The following is a 23301-nucleotide window of genomic DNA, read 5'->3' on the forward strand; positions in this document are numbered from 1 at the left end:
CCCTCATCCCAAGACTCTGCTTCCTCCTCGGAAGACGTGTCAGTGGGATTAAGGAGGTCCTCGAAATATTCCTTCCACCACCTGACAATTTCCTCAGTCGAAGTCAGCAGTGCTCCGCCAGCACTATACACAGTGTAGGTAGAGCACCGCTTTCCCCTCCTGAGACGCCTGACGGTTTGCCAGAATCTCTTCGAGGCAGTCCGAAAGTCTTTTTCCATGGCCTCTCCGAACTCCTCCCACACCCGAGTTTTTGCTTCAGCCACTGCCCGAGCCGCATTCTGCTTGGCCTGTCGATACCTGTCGGCTGCCTCCGGAGTCCCACAAGCTAACCAAGCCTGACAGGACTCCTTCTTCAGCCTGGTGGCTCCCCTCACCTCTGTTGTCCACGGCAGGCACCATCCACCTTGCGGCCACAGCTCAATGCAGCAGCTTCGGCAATGGAGATGCTGAACATGGTCCATTCGGACTCAATGTACCCAGTCTCCAGGTGGAGCACCTTCCAGCACCCCACCCAGGGACTCTAAGAAGGCTGGGTACTCTGAACTGCCACTCGGCGTATAAGCGCAGATGACAGTCAGGACCCGTTCCCCGACCCTAAGGCGCAGGGAACAAACCCTCTCATCCACCGGGAAAAACCCAGCCCGCCGCCTCTCGCCAGGGGCAACTCCAGACTGAGACAGAGTCCAGCCCCTCTCCAGCAGACTGGTTCCAGAGCCCAAGCCATGCGTAGAGGTGAGCCTGACTATATCTAGCCGGTACCTCTCAACCTCACGCACTAACTCAGGCTCCTTTCCCACCAGAGAGGTGACATTCCATGTCCCAATTGCCAGTCTTGGCAGCCGGGGATCAGTCCGCCAGGGCCTCCACTCCTTGCCGCCACCCGGCACACAATGCACCCGACCCCTATGGCGCCTCCTGCGGGTGGTGGGCCTGCGGGAGGATGGGCCCATGTCCCCTTTTTGGGCTGTGCCTGGCCGGGCCCCATGGACTAAGGCCTGGCCACCAGACGCTCGCCCTCGGGCAACCTCCCCGGGCCTGGCTCCAGGGCGGGGCCCTGGTAACCCTATCCCGGGCAGGGTAAACTGTTCCCTCGATGTTTTCTTCATAAGGGTCTTCTGAATCGCTCTTTGTCTGGTCCCTCACCCAGGACCAATTTGCCATGGGAGACCCTACCAGGGGGCAAAATCCCCCAGACAACATAGCCCCTGGGGTCCCTGGGACACGCAAACCCCTCCACCACGATAAGGTAGCGATTCACGGAGAGGGGTTATAATCATTAAAGTAATATGACAAGATACTTTCAAAAGTATCGCTACTCAACACTGCCGATGGGCGACAACTTTGGAATAAAACAATAAAAAGTATCTTCATAAGGTGTTGATCTACCACATACCATCAGAACTTCTTCAGATTATCTATCACTGAATCTACAAGTCTTTGAAACTCTACTAGAGACCATTTTTTAAAAGATATTCCTTTATGTGGTGCCCTAAGGATGGAGATGCTATCGTCCTATGAAAGGCCACTCCCACCAGGGTAGACATGTTTGATCACACAATAAATGTGGTTGCTCACTCTGAACAAACTTTATAATGTTTTTTGGTGTTTCTTCTGTCTAAGGGGACAAGAGGACTGAAATCATACCATGAAATGCCTCTCAAAGATCCCCTGAAGCATTACGGTAGCTTGATGTGATAGTTATGGTAAACAGGAAAAATGCACAAAACTTACTGCAACATCATGCTAATTTCAAAATAATAAATCAAAATTGAGACAATGCAAGCCAAACATTTCTGCATTGAAATGCTGGATAGATAGAGACAGTAGGTGGGTGACAGATGACTTGTGTTTTTTGCTTTTTGTTTTATTTAAGTAAGCTATTTTTCATTGGTATCCTCAGAGGCATTAAAATTTATCTGCCTTAACATCTTGGAGGTGACCTTGTTATGTGGAGGTACTGGGTTGCTCAATAGGTCTGAAAGACAGAATGACAGGATCATGATAGCTGAAAAAGTGTATGCTCCATCTGACTTGAATAAGTATTGCTAACCTCCTCTTTCTAAGTGGCTTTTGGATCTTTCAGCCAAATATAGGCTTTCCTCCACTTCTTATTTCAACATCTAAATTCACTACAAACCTCTCTTTTGTTCCTTTTTTATATGGCCAATGCTTGATGAATATTTTGTCTCATGATAGAGTGAAATCGGAGTGGAATTTCATACCCAAATAAATACTTCAAATCCATTTTCTCTTATTGAGCACATTTTGTTGAAACATACAGGCAGAGAGAAGAAGAGACACAGAGTGAGCGAGAGAGGGTTTGTGCTTTTTGTTCTTCATTTTTCTACGCATGGTTGAAGCTGAGTGTGCTTTTAATGAAAACAGAGCACTGCCACTGTACGGCAGCGCCGGTCTGACTGGTCAGTGTAGGGCTCTGCTATGAATCTAGGTCACAGTTTGCAGCAGGGCATTACCTAATTAACAGTTCTCAATACACGCGTCTACATTTTAGCTCTCTGGCTACAAGGCATCTAGATAGTAAAAGAAAAAATGTACAGAGGGAAACTTCACAAGGCAGATGAATTGATGGGTTCTCAAAAATTGTTCTTTATGTTCATTTGCTTTAGTCACAATTTCCACTTACCCTAAGCAAACCTTTGTAATAACCTATGTTATATGGCCACGTTACAGTAAATAATTTAAATTTTTCATTACTGTCAGCTGATATCTCGGCAACAGAATCTTTATCATCTTTCACTACATTGAGTAAATAATTTTGTTTATATATTTTCACCTAAATACAGATTCCTTTTCTTTTCATGTAGAAACTTTCATACAAACTAATAAGAAAGCACAAATATCATTCAAACTGCCCGACCAAAACACAGTCACATTCTCGAATATTTCATTGGGCTACCTTTAGCTTTGATGATGACACACATTCACTGTGGCATTACTTCAGTAAGCAAATGCTATGTCAGAACATTTATTTCCATCCAGAGTTGCATTCATTTTTTTAATTGAAGGGTAGATGTAAGCAGATTCAACTACAGGAATGAGAACAAATCATGTGTTTTTGTGACAGGCTGTTAGTAACACAGCTTTTAAAGATACCATTTAAAATGAGTTATTTGCTAAGTTATCGATTATGTGTGGATACAACACTGGATCATCCCTTGCGTTAGATGCCTTATTGAACGCTTAAATGATTCATATGTCAGTGTTGAGTGGTTTAAAAACAAAAGAACATTCCTCTGAAAATGTTTGGGTACAAGGACTGGACTGAAAATGAGTGACAACCAGCCAGTGTCCAAAGAAAAACTTATTGTTCAAGACCATTTTTAAAAATTAAACAAAAGGAAAAGACAGGAGAGGGAGATTGACAGACGGATAGGGTAATGCAGTGATGTGGATATGGCACTGGCCTGTTGTGGTGCAGAGGGAGCTGAGCATAAATGTAAAGCTTTTGATTTAGCGGTCAACCTACATTCCCACCCTCACCTATGGCCACGAGCTATGGGTAGAGACTGAAAGAATGAAATTGTGGATACAAACAGCAGAAAAAAAACTTTTCTCTGAAGAGTGGCCTCTCCTTTAGTGATAGAGCGAGGAGTTCCGTCATTTGAGAGGGGCTCGGAGCAGAACCGCTACTACTCCACATTGAAAGGAGCCACTTCAGGTGGTTCAGTGATCTGACTAGGATGACTCCTAGGCAGCTCCTGGGTGAGGTGTTGCAGCGGTGTCGTACTGGGAGGAGGTCCCAGGGTTAACCGGGGACATTTGAAGAGAATATATCTCTCAGCTGGCCTGGGATAAGCTTGGCATAACCCCAGATAAGATTAATTTAGGTAGCTGGGGAGATGGAGGTCTGGGTTTCTCTCTTTAGGATTCTCCCCCCACAACCCATCCTTGGATAAGAAAATAGATGGATGGATAGACTTTTCATAGTGTTCTCCAACAACAACACTATGAAAAGTTCTCCAACTCTCCTAACTCTGGTTAAGTGAACCCACTGCGCCAATGTATTTTATATGTCATTTTTGGATTGTGGTAGAACTCGACTTAAGCGGTCAAAGAAGTGCAGGAGACTGATGCTGTCCTGCGTAGCAAGTGATTTATTCACCATTTTGTGAACCAAACAATATTTACAAAGAAACAAATAAGAAACTCAACTCTATAATTAACTCAGTTCAAATAAACATAACTGAACTTAAATCAACGGAAATTAAGGTCAAACTGCACACAGCTACACTGACCTGAACCTTTCTCTCTCGAAACACCTGAGTTCTTCTGCTTAAATAGTCCACTTAACCAAACAATTTCTCCTCTGGACTATTCCATTCAGTATGTAGGTAAGATGAACATGATTATATTCAAACCTCTACTACTCCTCTTTACTGGCAACATAAACTCTGTGGTGTAATCAATACATATTACAACAATAAATCTATTTCTTCATAAACCCTCTAAAATCAACTTTATTAAATTATAAGAGTTCTTCCCCTTCTGCACTTGGTCTCTTCCTGTGACCTCAGATGAACCCAGAAGGTATAAAGCAGGAAGTAAAACTACATTTCCTCCTTTTGTTTCTGGAAGACAGGTAGGTAAGGTAAGTTCTAAACAATACAAATTAACAGTTGAAATAAATAACATGTTAACTTAACAAACTTGTATGAATTGATTTAAACCAAGATGTTATATTATATAATCTGTAAAAGTGCAAAACATAAACAAACCCGGGATAGTAGATGTTTGCCTATTGCAGATTACATGTGAAATATGGTTAAATCAAAACAAGAATGTTAACTAAGAATATAGACAAATGGTCTTCTCACCCAATTTGTCACATGGATGTAGAATTCTGGTCCACTGAAGAGGTTGTTTTGTAACACCAGGTGTCTTTTTTTTTCAATATCTACTGAACGTCTAGTGTTCGTGTCTGTAGGACCTCCATGTACAGGCTATTTATAGTCCAAACGTGGTCGCTATGGATGTCTTTTTAATGTCAAACTTAAAAAACAACTCAAACAAAAATGTCAAAAATGACTCATTTTAGATGTCGTTATAATGCTTGAATAAATCAGTAGGTTAACACGCAATAAATTCTGTTTGTTTTTAAATAATCTGTATTCATGTATCATGTTGATAACAATGTTGATATTTGTAAATAAAAATCTATTACATGTATTGCTCATGTAAATTTCCTGCACCTGTCATAGATGTCCACATGATGTCCAGAAAACCCCGTCGTATTCATGTCCAGCTTGGGTCGCTGTTCGGTGTCCAAATTCTGGACCTAGTCTGGACGTCATATAGATGTCCAGATTTGGTCATGGACCGACAGACCTAATATTGTCAAGATCTGCACGTCTATCCGACACCCAATGTTTAGTGGGAAGTGTCACTTTTTTTTGTTTTTTTATAATTCTGATGGGCAGATGCTGTGCAAAGAGCTAATTAAAACTGTACTGGGGATTCAGCAGTGAATAATTAATTGCATTATTACTGTACTGCCAGATGATCTATTTAATAATTCTCACTAAAGAACAAATGAGTTTGGGAAATCTCCCTCAGCAGGCAGAGCATTTTTACAATCTCATAATCAGTGTCTACTGTAGCATGTTCCTATATTCTCTTTTTCCAGTCTCCTTCTTAGTCTTTCTCTCCTTCAGTGACACTTAAGTACACACATAGCACAGATATTCTGCTCTGCTCTTTCCTCTCATTTCCTCTCTGTTGCACATAGACGTGCAACTTTGAGGTAAGGCATGTTAATGACTGATTAGACATTTGGACAAACCTTAGGCAACTTTGTGTTTTGGCTCAGTTAATTTCACAGTGTCTTTGGCAAGGACAGGTGTAAATGAAACCTGACACATCAAATCGTCATCAACAGTCCACATCCAGGCGCGAAACACACAACAACACAAGCCAGAATGTGCGCACGCATGCACACAAACACACAAAGTCATCTGAAGTGTCAAACTCACTGTACAGCATTAACAGCATTTGGCTTGGTATAAAAATGTAATATAATTATAGGTAAAAGTGTAGATTTATACTGTGCAAAACCTCTCAGAAGACCTATTACAAGTTGTCATTGGTAGCCGTGCAGTGCTATACATCCATCCTCTTACCCTTGAGTGCGGAGGGGAGGCTGGAACCAATCCCTGCTGACATTGGGTGAATAGCAAAGGATATCCCTGGGCATGGTGGCCTCCTTCTCAGTTGGTAATCAAATACAGTCTGATGTAATTTTCATGATCCAAGAGCTTGGTGTGGCTTTTGAGATTTGGGTTCTTGTCTATTATTGGTTAGTTTGATTTCCTGTTTTGAGTCAATTATTATGGTCATATTTAGGTTCATTTGAGTTTTTATTTCCATTTCATGACAAAGTTTAGATTCCAAGCCTTAGATCTTGTTAAATTCTTCTGGTCTCATTCTTTTTAATAGTCTAACCTTCACTTTCAGTGTTTCCTCTGTCTCGTTCATTTGCTTTCACCTTTTGTGCTTTTTTTCATACTTTAGGGGGATTTTTAGCTTTTATTATGATAGGACAGGCTTCAGGAGTGGACAGGAAAAGTGGGAGTAAGAGTAGAAGAGCAGGAGAAGAAGCAAATGACCCAAGTAAAATCAAACTCAGGCCTTTAAAATAGCCTTGCAGCAAATGGGTTGGTGAGCCTTCAATGCTACCCTGTCTGTAATAATGTTTAGGTTAATCTTCAGTGTTGGTTATCTTTTCATTTTGCTTTTTCCTATTGTACTTTGTAGGATAGTTTTCCTTCTTGCCTTATGGTAATTTTATTTCCTTCCTTTGAGACTCTCCCGAAACTAGTTTTTAATTATTTTTTTCACCTTCTCTCTGTTTGTCAGATCCCACTGTTGAATTTCCTCTGATGTTTCTTACTAAATTCATCATTCTGTTTGCCTGGATTTTTGCCTTGTCATTTTTTTTCCAAGTCGTGTATTATTTGGACTTTTGTCTTTCCCCGGTATCAGCTGTGTGCTTCCTTTTTTTGGATGTATGTATATTTTAGACTTTGGGGCGTCTCTGCTCTTGTTAGTTGAAGGATTCGTTAGTTTGTTTGCAAGCTGCACTTCAGTCCTCTTCACATTTCATGACAGTAATACAATGATGTAACTGCAAGTTGTCTTAAATGTCTGCTAATATTTCAAAATGTTTTCCATGTCATGGGACGTGTATGTGCACGTTAGGCCTCAATCATGCAGGCCTAGAAAATTGAAAACTCACAAAAGTGTGTATTCCCCAACTGGTTGGCTAGCGGTTGCTGCCAATTACTGCGTGAAATCAGTTGCAAAGAGGATGCTGCACCAAAAACCTCCCTTGCTTCGTCCACTGAATACCATGGTTGCTGGCAGTTTGCATGAAAGATGCCATCGCATCTGCAAGCTGTGGCCCACTACTCGCTGAGTGCAAACTATAAACTGTGACTCCTCCAAAAACAGAGATTCTCCTTCAAAAAAAAGCTGTGGCTTTTAAAATGTGTTGGTTGCAGTGGTAAGGATAACTCTCCAAAAGTTCATTCTGTTCATCTGGACGTAGCGTTTTCAGTGGGAGAAACGTTTCGTCACTGATCCAGGTGACTTCTTCAGTTTCAGCTGACTGCAGGTTTCCCCAATATTATAAACAGTATATTTGCATAATGACTGAAACCAGCCCACTGAAGGAACAATGGGCTGGGAGGTCAGTTCCTTAATCATAATTATGCAAATTCTCATGACCATTGATCAACAACCACTGAGACTGAAGAAGTCACTTGGATGAGTGACAAAACGTTTCTCCCACTGAAAACGCTACGTCCAGATAAACAGAATCAAGTTTTGGAGATTTACTTACCTGGATGATTGAGCATCCATCAAGATGGTAAGTATAACATTTACTTTTAAGGAGAACAGTCTCCATTCACAGTTTACATTGTACTTTTCACACTTTCTGATAGTGACCAAAGCAATCGCAAGGAGGTTGTGTGTGCAATTACGACCAATGTCACCGTCCATTTGCCAGCAACCAGCCACCAACCATTTTTCCCTTAGTGACCCATGGTAGCCAGGGGGGCACCAGCTAGTCTCCAGGTATGTGTGATTTTGATCTTAATAAACCAAACTGCAAATGCAAAGATTAAAAATGTTTTGTTATTCAGTCAGAAAGAACCAGCTCAAGAAAATTGTTATTTAAAACTAATAATTTAAAAGTGATGAATGAATTACATGTAACTAAATATTGCATTAATAGTAAATATAGATAGCTAACAGCTAATGCTATATTTAATTTAAATCATGAGATAAATTAATGTACAACTTATGTTTAAAGTAGTATTGTTTGTGTCACTGTTCTACATGAGTAAGATAAAAAATATGTTCATAAATCATAATAAGTTTCTACATGACAAGGTTTTACGGTAATAATAGGAGAGCATTTTGTTTTTAGTAACATACAGGTTCACAGACACCACTTTGAGAGGTTTTCAAGTAAAGCGTTTGAGAAAATCAGGTATGAAAACGCCATTATCTGTGAAAACATATTTGAAATGGAGCCCTTATGCTCTACTACTATCTATATTGCTCCATGTTTTGTTACACTGACTCGTCTTCAAAAGAGAGATTTGTGCCCACTGGGGAAGTTTGTGTGTGTGAGAGAGAGAGTGGAGCGGAAAGCTCAGCCTTGCCCAAAAAGACAAAACCCAGTCAGCAATCTCTTGTGGCAGTGAGAGGGAAAATGCCAAAGTGGACAAAAATAAATGATCAAATAAGCAACCTTCTCTCGCTTGGATGAAAATAGTGTGGGAAAAGCCTCAAAGTCTTCCACAGAAATTCTGCATCAAAATAGTCTCGAATAAATCAATAAAAAGACACCCACATATTTGATAGCGTTACTTGATTTTTTTTTTTTTTTTTTTCTCCATTCCCAAGGACTTTTCTCCTGAGAGCAGACGAAAAAGAATTCCCATGCTATTTTTTTTCCCAGCCTTGCACTCGGATAAATGTTAAGCTTATTTCAAAAGGCTCCATGATTAAACGTCCTGCTAATCTTGGCGCGTTCTACATAAAAATCCACAGAGCATAAATCCATTTACTGCAAAATGTGAGGGAAGGCAAACAGAAAGTGGGGTTGCTAACAATTTTCAGGGTGAAAATGGCAACCATAAAGACGTGGAGCATTTGGAAATGTGTTTGCTCGTCACTGCTCATCAAGGTTAAAAATGTGTAAATTGGCCATATGGCTTGGATTGCTGAATTTCTAAAAAAAAAAAAAGAAAAGAAAAGAAAAAAAATGGTTGGTGTGTAATATTTTCATGCCATCCAGAAATTGACAGTTTGCTAAAACTCCTTCTTGGATGGATTTTATTACACCTGGTTGTACACCAAACACAAGAAAGGACGTAACACCTTGGTGGAAATGGGCTGCATGAAAGTTTCTTGATATAAATAAAAAGATAAACATGTTGCAAGCACCAAAGCTGCAGAGAGATGAACAAAGCATCCATTTGTGTGCCCTCACATCAGATTCTTGGTAATCTGCTGATTAAGCAGAAACCAAATGCCAAAATATATCCGAATCTAACACCTTTTAATACTTGCACACATTCTTCAAGAATCTTTGCAGGTATATTTTTTGGGCACTTGGATGGACTTGTCAAGGCTCCTCTGCAAAATATGACTGTAAAGTTAAAATCAAGGCCAGAACCAAAGCAATTGCTGTGCAACTCCCTGTTCTTCTTGTTGCTACTCACTCAGATTGTGACTGTATGTTTGCGGGTGCATTCGTGTGCTGAATGAACACATTTGGGAGCAATCACACGTGTTCCATCTGAATCTCTTGGACAGTATTGTATAGGATATACTGCATATGAGATGTTCATAGCACGCTTCTTGTTGTTTCTTCTGAACCTGTAATCCGTATAGAGGCAGGGGAGTCACAGTGGCAGTTTTACACTGTTATGTCCCTTCAAGGAATAGTGGACTAATCCACTCAGTTACGGCGGCTGAAAATATCTCACTGACTCCATTTCATCCTCAAAACACTGCAGGGGAAGAACCAAATGGAGCAATGTTCACTGACATATTGGGCCCATAATCCATGTTCATACTGTATATAATTATTCCTTATATACTAGAATTCCATGTTCATAATACTATATATATATTAAACTGTACACAAGTGTATGTGTATGTATGTGCCTAAGAAGTGGCATTGAAACCCTTGTCTCTGGGGGAAATTGACCTGAATTCAGCGCTCAGACTGCTCAGTCATCTTGACTACAAACACTGCAAAGAATCAACCCGGTGCGCACATATATAGCTTAACTTTTATTTTGTGCGATGTCTGTCGTCTTACGTATTTCCCTTTCTGTCGTTCTTCTCTCAGAACCTTTGGATTTATGTTTTCTTTTTTCATATAGGTCTGAATATGACATAAGAAGTGTTGTTGTGCTGCCGCAGAGCAAAACTTCACAGCATATAATCTGATGTTTTACACTATACCATATGAGATGAGCCGAGTGCTTCTGAACACTCATCGAAACATAAGGCAAAAGAACATTCACGCCGCCTATGCATGTATCCCTGTTCACACGTTTGCACACGTAGCTGGAAACAAACAGATTTAGATATGAGTAAGAGCCGACTTAAGTATAAAGTCAGTCTTGCTGCTTTTGTTGCAGAAAAGGGGAAAAGTCTGCATATTCTACAGTTCTTAAAAAACCTTTGCAAAGGCAACCGTTTCGATCTATAGGAACTTGTTTGGGCATTGCTGCTTTTGCTGCCAGGCATATTGACCACAATGCATTTAAATGGCCTGCTGAGCACAAAGCATTCAGACTCCTGTTAATATGTAATTTGCTCTGAGGACAAACAGACATGAGATAAGAGCTGAAAAACAGAGGGATGAAGGCGAAGAGTGGGAGGGGAAGCAGGAAGTGCAAAGAGCAGACACAAATAGAAACAAAGACAGAAGGATATGAGGAGGGGCAAGAGTCAGAGGAGAGAGAGAGAGAGAAAAAATGACTGGTAAACAGAGAAAATAGTCCCAACATATGAAGTGCACTTTTAATGAACCCCCTTCCCTGTTAGTCCTGAAGTGGTGGTGATGTATGACATCTAACTGATCACTGTTGGTCTCTTGAGCAGATGACCTCTCTCCTGTGATGCTCTCAGCCCTCCACAAGAACCCAATTTAGCTCTTCTGCCTCACCACAGCCACCAGAATAAAGGAAAAATCCATCCAGCCGCAATCATAAAGAAGAAAAGAAGGACACAAGAAGGACAGCGATGGACTACTGAGCAAGAGGCCTGAATACAGGCTGTTCTAAATACGAGCAGGCCACTAACATTATGTAGGACAGAACAGATGTTTTTCTTACAGTAAATGTCATGCGTGAAAGCCCAAGATGAATTCAAGCATGTGTGTTTACACATACTGTAAAGAAATGTGCCCTTTTTTGTTTCCTTGTTGGGATCTGGAGAAAAGGATCGCTTTCATGAGCGTCTGTTTGCAAGAAAGCCAGAATGAGGGAAGTGTTACAGTACCTCAGCAAAAGACTAGATAAAACTGTCTCAGAGGGTAAATCCAGGCATAGCGAGCTGAGACGGCGTGCACGCTCCGCACAACATCGCGTTGTTTTGGGGGTTTTTTGAAAGTGCGTGCGCGCTTTTTGACTTTCTATCGTCACATTCCCAATTTCTCAGTGAGTGTAACAGCTCACTAAGCAGGGTATCACCATGCAAATATGAGAATGAGAAGAGAAGAGTGTGAAACACTGCAAGTGTGACACTGAGAGAGCATGAGAACTAACGGGGCTGTTCAATTATTTATAAGCAGAGATTGTCTGTTTATCAAACTGACGCCTGGAGCGTCGGCCATGATTAGACTCAAACAATGGTGGTCTTCACTGAACACTGCTGAGCCAGCTTTCAAGACACAGACTAGATATGAATAAAGCGCAGACAGCATCAAAGTGTGTGTGTGTGTGAATATGTGTGTGTATGTGTGCTTGTGTGTATAAATAGTTTTTCAGTGTTGGTTTTCACACTGTTAAGAATGGATTATTATGTTGTAAAATATCCAGTCATCATTTATGCACCTCTTATGAATACTTCAGGTGGAAACTAATAGTTGTTGAAAAATTAACTGCTTAGACCTCGACTGTAGCATACTGTAATGTGTTAGATGCACCTGTTCAACTGGTGGTTAATGCAAATATCTAATTAGCGAACCAAATGCAACTCAGTGCACTGAGGCTTCTAGAAATGGTCGCAAAAGTTCAAACCAATCATCAGATCAACTGCTGATATACTGGGGTTTTTCCCCACAACCAGCCAGGGTCTGGGTTTTACAGACAATAGTATTAAAAATTGAAAATATCCAGCGAGCAGTGGTTCTCTGGGTGAAAATGTCCTTGTTAATCCCAGAGGTCTTAGGAGAATGGGTGCACTGCTTCAATAACAGGCAACAGTAACACAAATAAGTGCTTGTTACAGCCAAGGCATGTAGAAGAGCATCTCTGAACGCACAACAAATTGAACCTTGGAGTAGATGGGCTACAGCGGGGAGAAAACCACACAAGGCACTGCCGCTGTCAGCTAAGAACAGGAAACTGAGGTTAAAATTCACACTGGATCACCAAAATTTAACAATAAAAGATTGGAAAAATGCTGCCTGGTCTGACGATACTCGATTTGTGCTGCAACATTCACAGGGCAGGTTCAGAATTCGGTGTAAACAACATGAAATCATGGCTCCGTCCTGCCTTCTATCAGGCTGCTGTTGGTGGTTTAATGGTGTGGGGGATGTTTTCTTGACAAACTTTGCATCCCTTTGCACAAAATACGCATTGTTTAAATGCGATGGTCTACCTGATTATTGCTGTTGATGGTGTCCGTCCTTGACCACAGCACGCCGACCTTCTGATGGCTGCTTCCAGCAGGAAGCACACAGCATGTCTTAAAACTCAAATCACCTGAAACTGGTTTCTTGAACATCACAGTGAGTTCACTGCACTCAAATGGCCTCCACAGTCACCTGAGCTCCTTTGGGATGATATATGCTCAGGCTGTAAAGTCTTTAAAAGCCTTTTGAACCTGTTTGTTCACATTGTTATGTAAGAGTCTGCTGAAATATCTTCTTTAAAGTGGCAATAAAACAATTTTTACCCACTTGCAGAAAATATTCTTGCTTATATCAAACCAGATTCTTCCAGCTCCTTACACAACCTGCAGAAGCAGAATATGCCGTCCGTCCTGTTGGAATCACTTGTTAGTGAGTTTTTATTTCGATCAGCAAAACACTTGCATACTTTGCATTATTATTCACTCTAATGTTATATGTTCTACTCGATTTATCGGTTCAATTACTGAGAGAAAGACTGCTTTCTGTTTGGCTTGATGTTTGCCTTCCTTCACCTGTTGCTTGTTTTTCTCCACTTCACACTGAACAGCTTGTGTACAGTCAGCTGGTGTGATCTCGTGGGCTGCCTGCAGCTTCTCTGAACTAACATTATTTTGCCTTGAGTTGAAAAGTGGCCATAAGCTGCACCGCACACACACACACACACACACGCACTGCACGGCCGGGTGTTGATTCTCAGTGGGATCTGCAATACCAGCAAACCTTTTTAAACCTGTTTTTCTGCCCTAGCATCGAAATGTCATTCAACGCACCTTCGAAGACGTTTCAGATTTTACAATGAAAGACTGTGCGCTCTCCCTTTTTTTACGACGTGAACTATGACTTGCTCTGTTGCGTGCGGTCTTTTCAGCAGAGCATAAATAAGTGGCCGTGTGAAAAGCTGTGAATCTAAAGGAATGCCATGAGCTGCGAGAACAGAGCCATTACGCCACAGGTGGACTCTTGAACCGAGGTGTAACAGTTTCCTGCAGGAACGAGACGTTTTGTCAGGGTGGAAATGAGGAACGGAACGTGGGAGATCTGAAAATGGGCTCTGCAGGGAGCATAAGATGGGTGGTATGGCAGGATAAGGAAGGCAGGGAGGGAAGAGGCGCTGTGTTGTAATGGGGCAGGAGCCAGATGCTCCAGTTTCCTTGACAGAAATGGAGGTCAAATGCAGCTTTATGTGAAGGCAACAGTGAGAGAGAGAGAGGCACAGACATAGAGAGAAATATAGAGGGGAGGGAGGCAGCATCATGACTTTAACTAGTGGTAAGGGACACTGCACACCGTGTAGAGAGCCCCATCTTTCTAACTACAGCAGGGGAGGATAAGACTGTGTGGTGTCTACTTCCAGGATAGATGAAGGGGGGAGTAATGGGGTTTATAAGGAGGCTGAGAACATTAATAGATGTAAGTGAGAGAGAGGGATAAAAATAAAAACATATGTTAGGGTAGACAGAGCTTATGAAGCACTAATGGATAGAGAGACTATACGGGGAGGACACATGATGAACTCAAATAGTCCATCTGGGAGTGTGGGCCTCACCTATTCCAGGAGAAAAAGGGGCATAAATATATATTAGAGATGCAGCTATTAGGCAAGGGACTCTAGATGAAAAATAGCTTTTGTATGTGAGTATTTCAGCTTGCACTGGATAGCCCATGGGCCCACGTAATGATTTTCTCTGAGTAGAATATGCAGTTGGGTAATGGGGGAATATACATCACACGTGCTGTTGTGAAGGCTTCAAAGGGGAAAGTGGCAAAAAGGGCCGATTTAGGGTTTTGTTTAGAGGAGAATGGGATTAGCAGACAGTTGTAGGGAGGACCGGGAACCGAAATGATGCAGCCAATAAAACCAGCCGCACGCCACGCTGAGCAAACAAGAGACTTCAGAGTCAATAAATCCTACATCGTCACAAGCCAATTTCCACAAGCTGGCAAGCTACAACTGTAGCGAGCAGCAAAGACGAGTGTAAACATGTTAGCATACACAAAGGCAAATTGAACAATACTCTGAATCTGGCGAGTATTTGTCTAATCAAATGTAAAGATAAGGCTGGGTTTGAATGAAAACACCCATGTTAGCCCCGTTCTCGGGACATTTTTACCCTGTTTGAGGCACTCACAAGCCCACTGGTGCCTTTTAAAGACATGTTTACTTTAGAATCATTAATAAATGTACGGTTTCGTACAACAATCACAAACAGTTTAAGAAGTCGTTTGATATTACTGGCAATAAACTGTACATAAAAGATGGACATAGCCCTTGTGATGTCACCCTCATTTTAATGCCAGCAGTGATTTAAATCACACTTTAGGTTCTTAACATGGTCAGCACGCCTGCTTTCAGAGATTGTATATAAATCCACCCCACAGAAACAAATCCTTGCTATCTGGTGCTACACCTCCAGTCACCAAAACTGAAACACAGACAAGCCGCATTATTTGACATGTAGTCTGATTAAAAATGCTCCAAATGTCACCAGCGTCACAAACACGCTTGACTCAATCAACAACAAAAGGCAGACTGTACTCTCTAAGGAAGAGAGTGAAGGAGATGACTTCAGGCAAAAGGAGAGAGCCACGGGAGGACAGGAGGAGTTCACTGCCAGCTGACGCACCACTCTCTGATCAAAGCGCCTTGAGAAACAGGACCTGGAAATGTGTTATTCTCAAGGTGTGTGGTTCCTGTAAGAGAGCAAGATGCTGTGACGTGAGACTGCATATAAAGAGGTGTATAAAAAAACAGCTTCTCCCTACTCCCTTGAGGTTCACGTACATACGTATGTGCGTGTGTGTGTGTGTGTTTGTGTGATCCGCATACAGATCTCTGTCTGGTAACCCATCTGCCCCCCGTGTGCTTGATATTCAGTCATGAGCCTGCCTCTGTCTGTTGAACAGCGTGGAGAGGCAGAAAGAATTTAGCATCAGGGCCTTCAGGCGCCTACGACAAAATATTGTTTTGCTTAGGAGGCCAGCCTGAGGCGGTTAAATCAAGCATGATCACATGCTTTTTATCCGTATTCATTTGCCCTGCACTGAACTTAAGAGCCTTCTACAGTAACAGCTTGCGTTACCGCCTGTAGAAACAAGACTGGAATGAACCAACATGTTAGCTACTCATTTATTTACAGGGTTACCCTTACGTACCCATGTGTTGTCAAAACCCTCCGCTAAAGCTTGTTGAGTCTTTTACAAGACCCAGTTTAATCACCCATCTGTTTATTAAGAGGTGAAACATCTGGATTTGAATACCCACTGAATGAAACGTTTTCCAGCAATGCTCCAGCCTCAACCGAAATCATGAAGAAATGGAACCAAAACAGCAATTGAGTTCTCTTTTTCAGCTCTCTCCCCCTCATCTCCGCTTCTCAAATGACTAAGGCAAATATTTCTCTGCCATTTATGGCTTTCTGTCTCTTTACCCCCGGCTGCGGCGCATTCCCAAGAAAGCCGGCTTTTCTTGTATTTTGATGGGCTCCTCTGTCACATAATTGGGGGCTTTCTTGGAGAGCTGGCTTTAAAGGTTTGTTCCCTGTTATCACTGCTAATGAGAAAATGAGCAGCGTTACACTGATGTGATCCACCAATTGGAATGTAATGTGCTGCCTGTAAATAACACACAACAGAGGTAGATGTGCACCTGAATTTAAAAAAAAAAGGTTTGCTAGCTGATGTATTTTGATGTCTTTAGCATGTAAATATAAATACATAATATGTTTTATATATCTTATTTTAAAGGAGATTCCCTGTCTTTGCTACCAGCAAAGAGAATAAGCAGTCCAATAAGACCCCAGGCATCGATCGCTCCTTCCCTTCATTTCAAAAATACTCCAGTGCCTCCACGGCGGAGGGAACAAGATGTTCCCATCTTTCACCGCTTTAAACTCTCAATATGTAATTGCCAATCACCAATCCATCCAAGCCTTCATCGTTCCCTTCTTTCACCCTCTCGGCTGTTTTTCTTTTTTTTTTTTGTCTTTCTTGTGTTTTTTTTTGCATTGACATGGCAGCTGGTTGCATTGAATCATCTCAGTGTCTTGCTTCACTGCGTCTACAAACCTTTTTTGGCAACTACAAGCAGCCCAGCCAGCCAAGGGAGGCTTTTGTTGACTCCTTCGCAGACTGTATTAATATTTACCAGGCTCTGAAACACAGGCAGACATCGACCATGAGGCGATTCCTTCGTGTTGCTTGGTGGTAAGCCCGTTCTTGTTTTTTGGATTAAAGCATAATCCAACCAACCAGATTTTGCAGTGTTTAAACATTGCTTGCTGCAGTAAGGGGGTGTGAGGAATTGGTGGGGGGGAGGGGGGGGGGAATCCCCACGCTGTTGGCTTCTGTTCAGCTGGAGAATTCCTTAAAAACCAAGATGATCGTAGGATTTGAGTGACGCTATATGTTAACCGGTCTGAGTAGCAATCTCACTGGCAATTCTCCATATACACTGCAGATGTTTTTTTTTTTCATTTTCTTGCACTGAGTTGGAAAGAAAATTTATAAGAGTAGAAAAAAAAGCAGTAATACATCCCACACACAGCGATGATCTTAGACACCATATTTAAAATACTACTTTCTCGCTAACCAGATTGAAACCTTTCAGCCTACTCTATTGATTCAGATGGACATAGCAAAATGAAAAATATACATAAACTCATAATACTTTCAAAGTTTTCCCTTGTGTGCTGACAAACTGTCAAGAACCGAGTGAAGGTTTAAAGTGTGTGAGAGGAAGGACTCAAAATGTGCACCAAATACAAAATAAGACAAGCAAATTTGATCATATCCAAACACGGTACGCAGTTCCCAGATGACCCCTTCATCACTGTGGTTACAACACTGTGAAAAAACAGAGCTGCATATGCCTGGGAGACAGGAAAAAATCAATACACAGTCCCATATACAAGCACCCTTTAATATTCACGGAGTGTAATCTGAAACCAGGACCTCATAAGGTTAAAAATACCAAGATGAGGCGCTGAAACTTTCTTGGTGCTCGAGGTAGAATTTCAGCACTGACACCAGCAGAGCAGTCGTTTCACAGAGGCACAGCTCCCCAGCCTTTTTCTTATATTCTGACAAATTATCACCATCTTTCAGATTACTTCTCAAATGCCAGTTGTGATCACCAAAACCTTTAAAAGAAAAACAACCCCTTCAGAAGGATTTTGTTTTTTCAAACAACCCACATGGCTACCTACTGGACTTATAAAAGCACCAACATGAAACTTTTAATAGTCATTCATAATATACCACGTACAGTCTTTTATCCAGGGATGAACGAGACAATGTTTAAAACGCTGAATGGGAATGGATGTCTCAGACTAGCTACTTGTTGCTCTGATGCATATTTTCTTAATGTGCCCTTAGTCGGGGAACTGACGAGAAACGGCTTAAAAAAAACAAAACAAAACAAGAATGGCCAAAGTTAATGCAGAAGAATGTGAAATATTCTGACCTTAATCGTTAAGGTTGGTTTAAAAAACGACAATACTGGATGGTTCCAACCTCTTAAATATGCCCATGACTTCCGCTTCTTTAACCTGTGATGCACACTTTCACCTTCAGCCAACAACCACACAAGACAGAAGACAGATGTGTAGGGACATGTAAACTGAATGTTTTACCTAACATCTGGATTGCTTGTTTAAACCAATAAACGCTTCAGTCGTGTTAGAACAATCTTTAAAAATGTTTTGCCAAATACCAGTATCTGTGGCTGAAGAAGCAATGTGATGTTAATGCATTCACTTTTTAGTGGTTAGCAATCGCTGCTGCACAAGTGTTGCTCACTTTGGAGGAACAGCACAGGAGCTTGCCACTTTTACACAGCTATTAGAATTAAAAAAGAGAAGGGGTAGACTATGCCCCGCCCCGGTTCTGCGGGGAATTCCCAACCTCCTGAAACCATCTGAAATTTCTGTATGGATTCCTGCAATGAGGTGCGGATGGATGCAGTTCTCTTTCAGCCAGGCACTAATTTGGGCTTACACTGATTAAGCTGTTCATCGTGCTGCCAGGAGACCGCTGTGTATGTGCGATCCGCTAAGCGTATGTGAGGAGAATCTCTAAAGCTCAAGGAGACACCATCAGCGGTGCTGGCGACTCACGGGGAGAGAGGACATGAAAGAGCTACGGACAGCCGGTGTCATAGTGGGATTACAGATGGGAGAGGAATCCTCCCCACTCTGTCAACAATTAACAAGCAGATAACTGCAAAACAAGCTCGGCGAATCTGTCATCGGCTGGGTCCTCAGGTACACAGAGAAGGAGAGGGGGGAAAGAAAGGAGCTAATTGAATGTAGAATTGAAAGTAGAACTCAGTAATGAGACATGATGAGGCAGCGTTTTTGACTCCTGTCAGCACTTCAGGTTGTTTCCTCGTATTAATGATGGCAAAACATTTCACAAACTGATACTGCAGCAGCTTGCCTGAGAATGGCCATTATTGGTCATTTGAAATCCAGTCATGAAAAAACAACAACATCACCCATAAAAGAAACAAAAGACATGCTTCTCAAAGTTTAGACACAGCTGATGAAATGCAACAAAGTGAACTAGGTAGAGAACAGTTTAATATATACGCACGCCACATGATGCAGCGCAGTATGACAACATATGCTGCTTATTGGCAGGGTGGCATCTTGCAGCGTCTAATAATCTCCATATCAACTGTTATCCCTGTGGGGCTCAGGTTATGAACTCTCACTAAGCTGACAAGAGCAGCTTCTGACCCTCCACTCCAAACCAGCAGCCAGGCGGATCATGTCCAAAGGGAGAAAGTGGCCTGACAATGATCCCCTGCCCCCAGGTTTTGTGCTGTCACAACATACACAACAACACATTATGTTTCCTTGAGTTCCTCATAAGCAACGTTTAATCACTCCGGTCTGTTGTTGTACTTTAACCATCTTGGATTTCTCTTGTGCAAATCCTTACTTTTCATGTTCATGCAAAGTTGAAGTTGTTTGGTATAAACTTAACTTTGCTATTTTACGGTTATGCAGCTGGGGTCAGGGGAACAGTTACCAGGCAACCAGAGGAGATTATACAGGAAGAGTCAGGCTGGGGTCCCCCATTTCCATCTTTGAGCTTAGCTAAGCAAGCCAGCTGCATGTGGAAGTTGATATATTTAAAAAGATTTTGTTAAAATAGTTCAAGTGTGGCACTGAGCTCATTTAAATATGGCAATAGAACAGGAAAAAATACCTATTTTCCAGCTGCTGTTATATAAAGGGTTTACTGGAGTTCGTAGGCACCTAAACAAAGATGCACACAGTCATATCAGACTAATAACACTACTGATGGTTCACTTCCATTTACAAATCTCTGTAAGCCAAGCCACTGAGCCAGCATGTCTACCAGGACCCTGGTGTAATTAATACAGCCATAATCAATTATATTGTTTACATCAGTGTTTTTCCTTACATGCTGAATATCTGAAGAGAAGCAAATATCTAATGTGTTTCAGCAAATGCTCAGTGGTATTTCTCTAAAACAGAGTGTGCAACAATGAGGTTAGGCAAATTAGGGTTCTCTCCATTTTTGTACATTTTTACTTAGGATGCATATGACCAACCACTTTCACCATCAACACAAGCAGTGTCTTTGACTGGGTGCCTGCTAACAGCACTCTCCATGCCCTCAACCCACTACAGACATGAGCAAAAATAATCAATCGAATCACACTAGAGTAAATAAACATGAGCCAATGCAACTGCAGCTAATCAGTCTAACAGCCTATAGGTGTACCTCAAAACTGGTTGGATGGGGGAAAGCTACTGGAGACCCACCAGCAAGCACTAAATTTAACTTTAGTGCAGTAGTGAGGTTGGGTTTTTTTTGTTTTTGTTTTTTTTCAAGAACATAAAAAGGACATTGGGCTTTTTTTCTTTACACTAAACTGCAAGGCTCAAAATTGGAGAAATGGCACGAGAAGATATCTAATTTAATTGCCCTGTGCCATTTTTTCCATAAAGGTCAGTGAGTTTTAGTTCACATTTTACTCTTACGCGTGTGAGTAATTTAGCCCGTAGCACAGATGTTACTGTGCATCACACTAAGTCACGGCTTAGGAAAAAAATCCATTTGTCCGATGAGGAGCAAAAAGGCTGCTCTCAAACACAAACACCGTAAAAGAATGAGGTGGACCCTTCCGCCGGTTCCCACGGTGTACTGCTTTACATTTTCCCCACTTCTCTCTGGGCAGCCGTCATGCGTTACTTTTTCCCCCATTAAATGCCAGCCACTGCGTCTGTCTGCACCAAAAAAAAAAAACAACAACAACTCGTCGGCCAGAAGCTCCGACTAAACAGCCCACATATAGTAGGAGAGCTATGCGCACCGGTGTCACATTTACTACTATAGACTCTAGATGTCACAGATTGCGCGCTGAGATCTACACATTTAAGCATCTCCGTAGTCCCCCCGGCTCATCAATTTGCATGGCCAAAAAAAGCGGATTTTGGTGACCAAAATCTGTCGAGCGTCGCAGAGGAATCGATGACATCATGTCTGTGGGGGGAAGATGTAGTTTTTGCGAGCCGTGAAAACAGATGCTCGTCTGGCCTCTGGTTGGAGTATCTGATGCGGGGAGGGGAAAGCGGGTGCATTGAGGCGACTGTGCACTGTGATGTGAGCGACACACACACACACACACACACACACACACACACACACACACACACGAGCTTTAGGTTACTACCTGCTCCGTCTGAGCAAATAGCTCTCTTCCCTCCCCACAAAAGCGCAATGGCGCACTGTGGTGCACGCACAGCGGTGCGATTTCTGTGCAGATGTGGACACATTTGCGCAACTAAAACGCGCGTGGTGTGACTGAATGTCGAAATAAGCTAAAATGTAAATGCATACATGTGAGCCACAATGAGGCTGAGAGCCGAGCGTAACGGCATCACCGTGGTGCTGATGTTTTTTTTTTTTTTTTACCCCAGCCATGTACACAAGATCGGGTTATACCAGGTGACAGTCAAGAAGAGGTTAGAAGGCTGGCTGAGTGGATAGAGGAGAGGAGCTGGAAACACTGCGCTTTTAGGAGCTTAACCGATTCTTTTGAGGCCCAAACTTAAAAGTTTGTCTTACCTCCACACTTGTCCCATCTGAAAGATGTGTATAAGGGTCTGCCAGACCCAGACGGAGAGGCGGCAGCACCTGTCTCTTTGCAAACTGGCTGTAGCTCTACGACTACTCAGCCCCTCCACGGAGCCCAGTCCTCCCCCCGTGTAATCCTGGACAAACCACCTGAAGCTCAGGATCTGAACCAGAACCGAGGGCACCAGCACGAAGAACAGGGTCAGGCCTGACCACAGGAAGTCCTGTTTGTGATAATAGTCGACGGCCAGCCACAAATCGGTCCCCACGTCCCAGAAGAACACCAGCAGTGCCAGGATGATCCACAGGCAGTCCAGCCAGAGGCGTTCCTCCTGCGGTGGTCGCGCTGCATCTCTTCCCTTCCCTTTCCCCTTCCCCCGGAGGTAATGCAGGCAGGCGCTCCGGCAGCCCCAGTAGCACGACGAGGTGTTGCAGCAGTGACAGATGTGGAATGAGCTGCCGTCCCGAGTGTCGTCCTCTCCCGTCCCCACCACCTCGTCCAGATTGTGCAGCTGGGCGAAACCGGTGACGACCCCGCGACCATCGGATTTCGCTGCCATCTTTCCCTCTGATGTTCCCACCTCCTCCGGCTTCCGGGGTTCGTGACGACACTTCCCTGACACCTGTTTTGCACCCCAAATGTTGGAGCCATCTAAAAGCGGGGTGTCAGCGCGTCGCCGTCGCTCGCTCCGTCCCCAGAAAGCGCACCGGTGGCGCAACAGACGCGGCACATTTTCCCCTGCTTTCCCTCCACTGCAGATCTACTCCCACCTGGCAACAACAATCTAATCTGCGAGTTCAAACAATTTAATTGGCAACTCATGCGTCCGACTGCGATCCAACAATTTTTACCTGCGCATTAATCTCATTTCCTGCTGTTCAGTTGTTTCCCATCTCTGCAGCTCGCCTCCAGCTGCAAGCGGAGTGCCATGAGCAGACGGTCCCTCCACTGTCCCACGCCGACGTAACTCACCCCCCCCCCTCCCTCTCTCTCTCTCTCTCTCTCACACACACACACACACACACACACACACACACACACACACACACACACAGACTCACTGCCAACGTGGTTGCCATCTAGTGTCTCATTTGAAGCCCCAAAATATGCAGGAGTGGGCCGACTGCATAATGTAGATGGTGATTTGGTGATGACTTGAGTGTTTGAATCAATCACACTGACACAGTTTGGAGTCACTGTTTGTGGGATGCAAACAGAAGCTCCTCCGCTTACGCAAAAAAAACAAAAAAAAAAAAAAACCCAAAACGCCAGCTCCCGAGAG

The 23301-nt window shown here is 42.8% G+C and overlaps 1 protein-coding gene across 1 annotated transcript in view; it reads right to left on the bottom strand.

Annotated features, from left to right (window-relative positions):
- Positions 1-23001, bottom strand: part of xkr6b (XK, Kell blood group complex subunit-related family, member 6b) — a 67602-nt gene extending 44601 nt beyond the window's left edge. Inside the window, exon 1 of the mRNA XM_040017207.1 lies at positions 22010-23001. Within this exon, the coding sequence (XP_039873141.1) occupies positions 22010-22578 (569 nt within the window). The 5' untranslated portion in view covers positions 22579-23001. The remainder of the gene's footprint in view (positions 1-22009) is intronic.
- Positions 23002-23301: the final 300 nt, after the last annotated feature.

Source organism: Simochromis diagramma, unplaced genomic scaffold, assembly GCF_900408965.1.
Source record: "Simochromis diagramma unplaced genomic scaffold, fSimDia1.1 OVJJ01000802.1, whole genome shotgun sequence".
Lineage (NCBI taxonomy): Eukaryota > Metazoa > Chordata > Actinopteri > Cichliformes > Cichlidae > Simochromis > Simochromis diagramma.